Below are 2,081 nucleotides of genomic sequence, written 5' to 3'. Positions count from 1 at the left end.
TCTGGGGCATCGGGGCACGAGCGAAATATATCGACGTGCGCGGAGAAAGGTGGAGTCGACTGCAGAACTGGCAAAGAGCTGGACCCAGCCTCCAACTCCCTATCCGCTCCACAATCCCAACGGGCTTGCAAGGAACGTGCTCGGTTGTGAAACGCATCGTCGCATGCGGTTCACCGAGGTGCGGGCTGAGACGAGACATCGATTCACCGGTCCCTCGTACCTCCGCCAATCATGCAGTTGCCGAGACCAGAAAGGAGAGGCGTAGAAAAGGGGAGCCAACGTAAACGCCTGCGTGTGTCTGTCCGCATGCGCCTCCCCTCCATTTTTCGCCTCGGATGGCAAGGCAGAACCTCGTTAATTCTACCAACCATTTGCTCCTCGGGCCCGATTTGCCTCGCCGTCGTTGAAGCAGAGGCAGCCAGGCCACGTCATCTCTTCGGGCCACATCGGCCGCCTTGCCGGCGAAGCCTTGCGGCCCAGCTCACTCCAGCCCGAATCCAGTGGCGTGTGACCCGGAAATAGATCGTAGTCGGGCTAGAACCTTCATCTGCCGCTTTCGTAACCAGCGGCCCACATGTCTCGCCGTAGTCGCGCTGGCATTCGATCCGATTGTGGCCAAGGGAGGTTCTCCGGTGCGGGATGGGGCGAGACATCAGTTCACCGGTCCCTCGTACGTCTGCCAACCATGAATTGCCGAGACAGAGAGGAGAGGCCGGGGAAAGGGGATCGAAGGACATCGTATCGCTGCGAATCACGACCCTTGACTCGAGGCCCGATGAAGCATGATCTCGATGGAGTCTGCCGAGACCGGCTTAGCCGAAGCGGTGTTGGCGTATGTTCTCCTGCGACGCCTTCACGCGTTTGTCCGCATGCGCCTCCCCCTTCCCTGTTCAGTCTTGGGCACCGCCCATGGCAAGGCAGAATCTCGTTGTTTTTCCCAACCCGTTCCTCCTCGGGCCTGACCTTCCTCGCCGTCGCTAAAGCAAAGACAGCCAGGCCAGGTCATCTCTTCGGGGCCACATCGGCCGCCTTGCCGGCAAAGCCTTACCATCCCTGCCCGCTGCAGCCTTGAATCCGGCATGTGCCCCGGAATAGATTGCAGTTGCATCAGGAGGCCAACCTGCCGCTTTCGTAACCGGTCGTCTGCAGGTCTCGCCGCAGCTATTCTGGGATTCGGTCCGATTGCGACCAAAGGAAGTTCCCCGATCTGCAGGCCGAAACGCCCTGAATGCGCCAGGCAAATTGAGGCCTTTCTAATGTCTCAACATTTGACGTAATCAAAACCTGCGGCATTTATGTGACTGGTCAGGATGCGCAGGTCCTGCAAATTGCACGGGGGAAACGGGGGACCTACCAGGCAGACATGGATCCAAATCCTGTGGCCGAAAGGAAGCACCGTGGCGGGCAGGGCGGGGGCAATGGGCGAGGGGAGAAGAGGAACCAAGCGGGTGTTTGAGAGGCCCAAAACGGAAAGAAAGCTCGAGGTCGAGTCGGAATCGAGCGTAGAGTCGAGTCAGGAGTTGCGACTGACGAATGCACCGCCAAAAGGCTGAGAATGTCTTATGTCTTGGTTGGAGAACGGTAAAAAGAGTAGAGCTTTGGAGAATAAACCGCAAGCTGAAGTATAATCTCTGCGCGAGGCGACGGCCTGTGGCTAAGGAACGCAAAAGAGGGCCAGGACAAGGCATCCAGCCTGGCAAAGCGGGTGTCGGGGCGCGGGCGACATTGGCAGGCGAGCTGCAGGATGAAGGGGCAAGGGAAAATGCGAAGGAGATGAGGAGGCAGGGACCGAGCGAAATGATGAGGGAGGGAGAAAGTCGAGAGTACAAAAAAGCGACGTTAGAGAGGAGGATCTCTATTTATGCTGCGGGCGCAGCCGGGCCGTGCGAGCACGCGAGGTTGACGTGGCGCTATACCCGATCGGGACGGCCGCTAAACCCGGCGGGTGCGACAGCGAGTTCTGCATTACAGTAATTAACGTAAGCACCCCCACCGAGAAGGGGGGTGAGCCAGCAACGAGAGGGATCACCAAGGCGCTTGGAAAAGCTCAAAACAAGAGTCTACGGATAGTGGCAGGAGCC

The 2,081-nt window shown here is 58.7% G+C and overlaps 2 protein-coding genes across 2 annotated transcripts; one reads left to right on the top strand and one right to left on the bottom strand.

Moving 5' to 3' along the window:
• On the top strand, nucleotides 1-1,437 carry N657DRAFT_243285 (uncharacterized protein). The gene is made up of 3 exons (XM_062786382.1): nucleotides 1-445; nucleotides 1,021-1,291; nucleotides 1,355-1,437. Exons 1-2 carry the CDS (start codon nucleotides 232-234, stop codon nucleotides 1,275-1,277), a joined length of 471 nt encoding a protein of 156 aa, XP_062643653.1. The 5' UTR covers nucleotides 1-231; the 3' UTR covers nucleotides 1,278-1,291; nucleotides 1,355-1,437.
• N657DRAFT_243295 (uncharacterized protein) lies at nucleotides 1,175-1,822 on the bottom strand. Its single transcript, XM_062786383.1, has one exon. The coding sequence runs from the start codon at nucleotides 1,686-1,688 to the stop codon at nucleotides 1,278-1,280; it is 411 nt and encodes a 136-aa protein (XP_062643652.1). The 5' UTR covers nucleotides 1,689-1,822; the 3' UTR covers nucleotides 1,175-1,277.
• Between the last annotated feature and the right edge of the window lie 259 nt (nucleotides 1,823-2,081).

The sequence above is a fragment of the Parathielavia appendiculata genome (assembly GCF_033297405.1).
Source record: "Parathielavia appendiculata strain CBS 731.68 unplaced genomic scaffold N657scaffold_21, whole genome shotgun sequence".
Classification (NCBI taxonomy): Eukaryota; Fungi; Ascomycota; class Sordariomycetes; order Sordariales; family Chaetomiaceae; genus Parathielavia; species Parathielavia appendiculata.
This window is presented reverse-complemented; position numbering and strand designations above follow the sequence as displayed.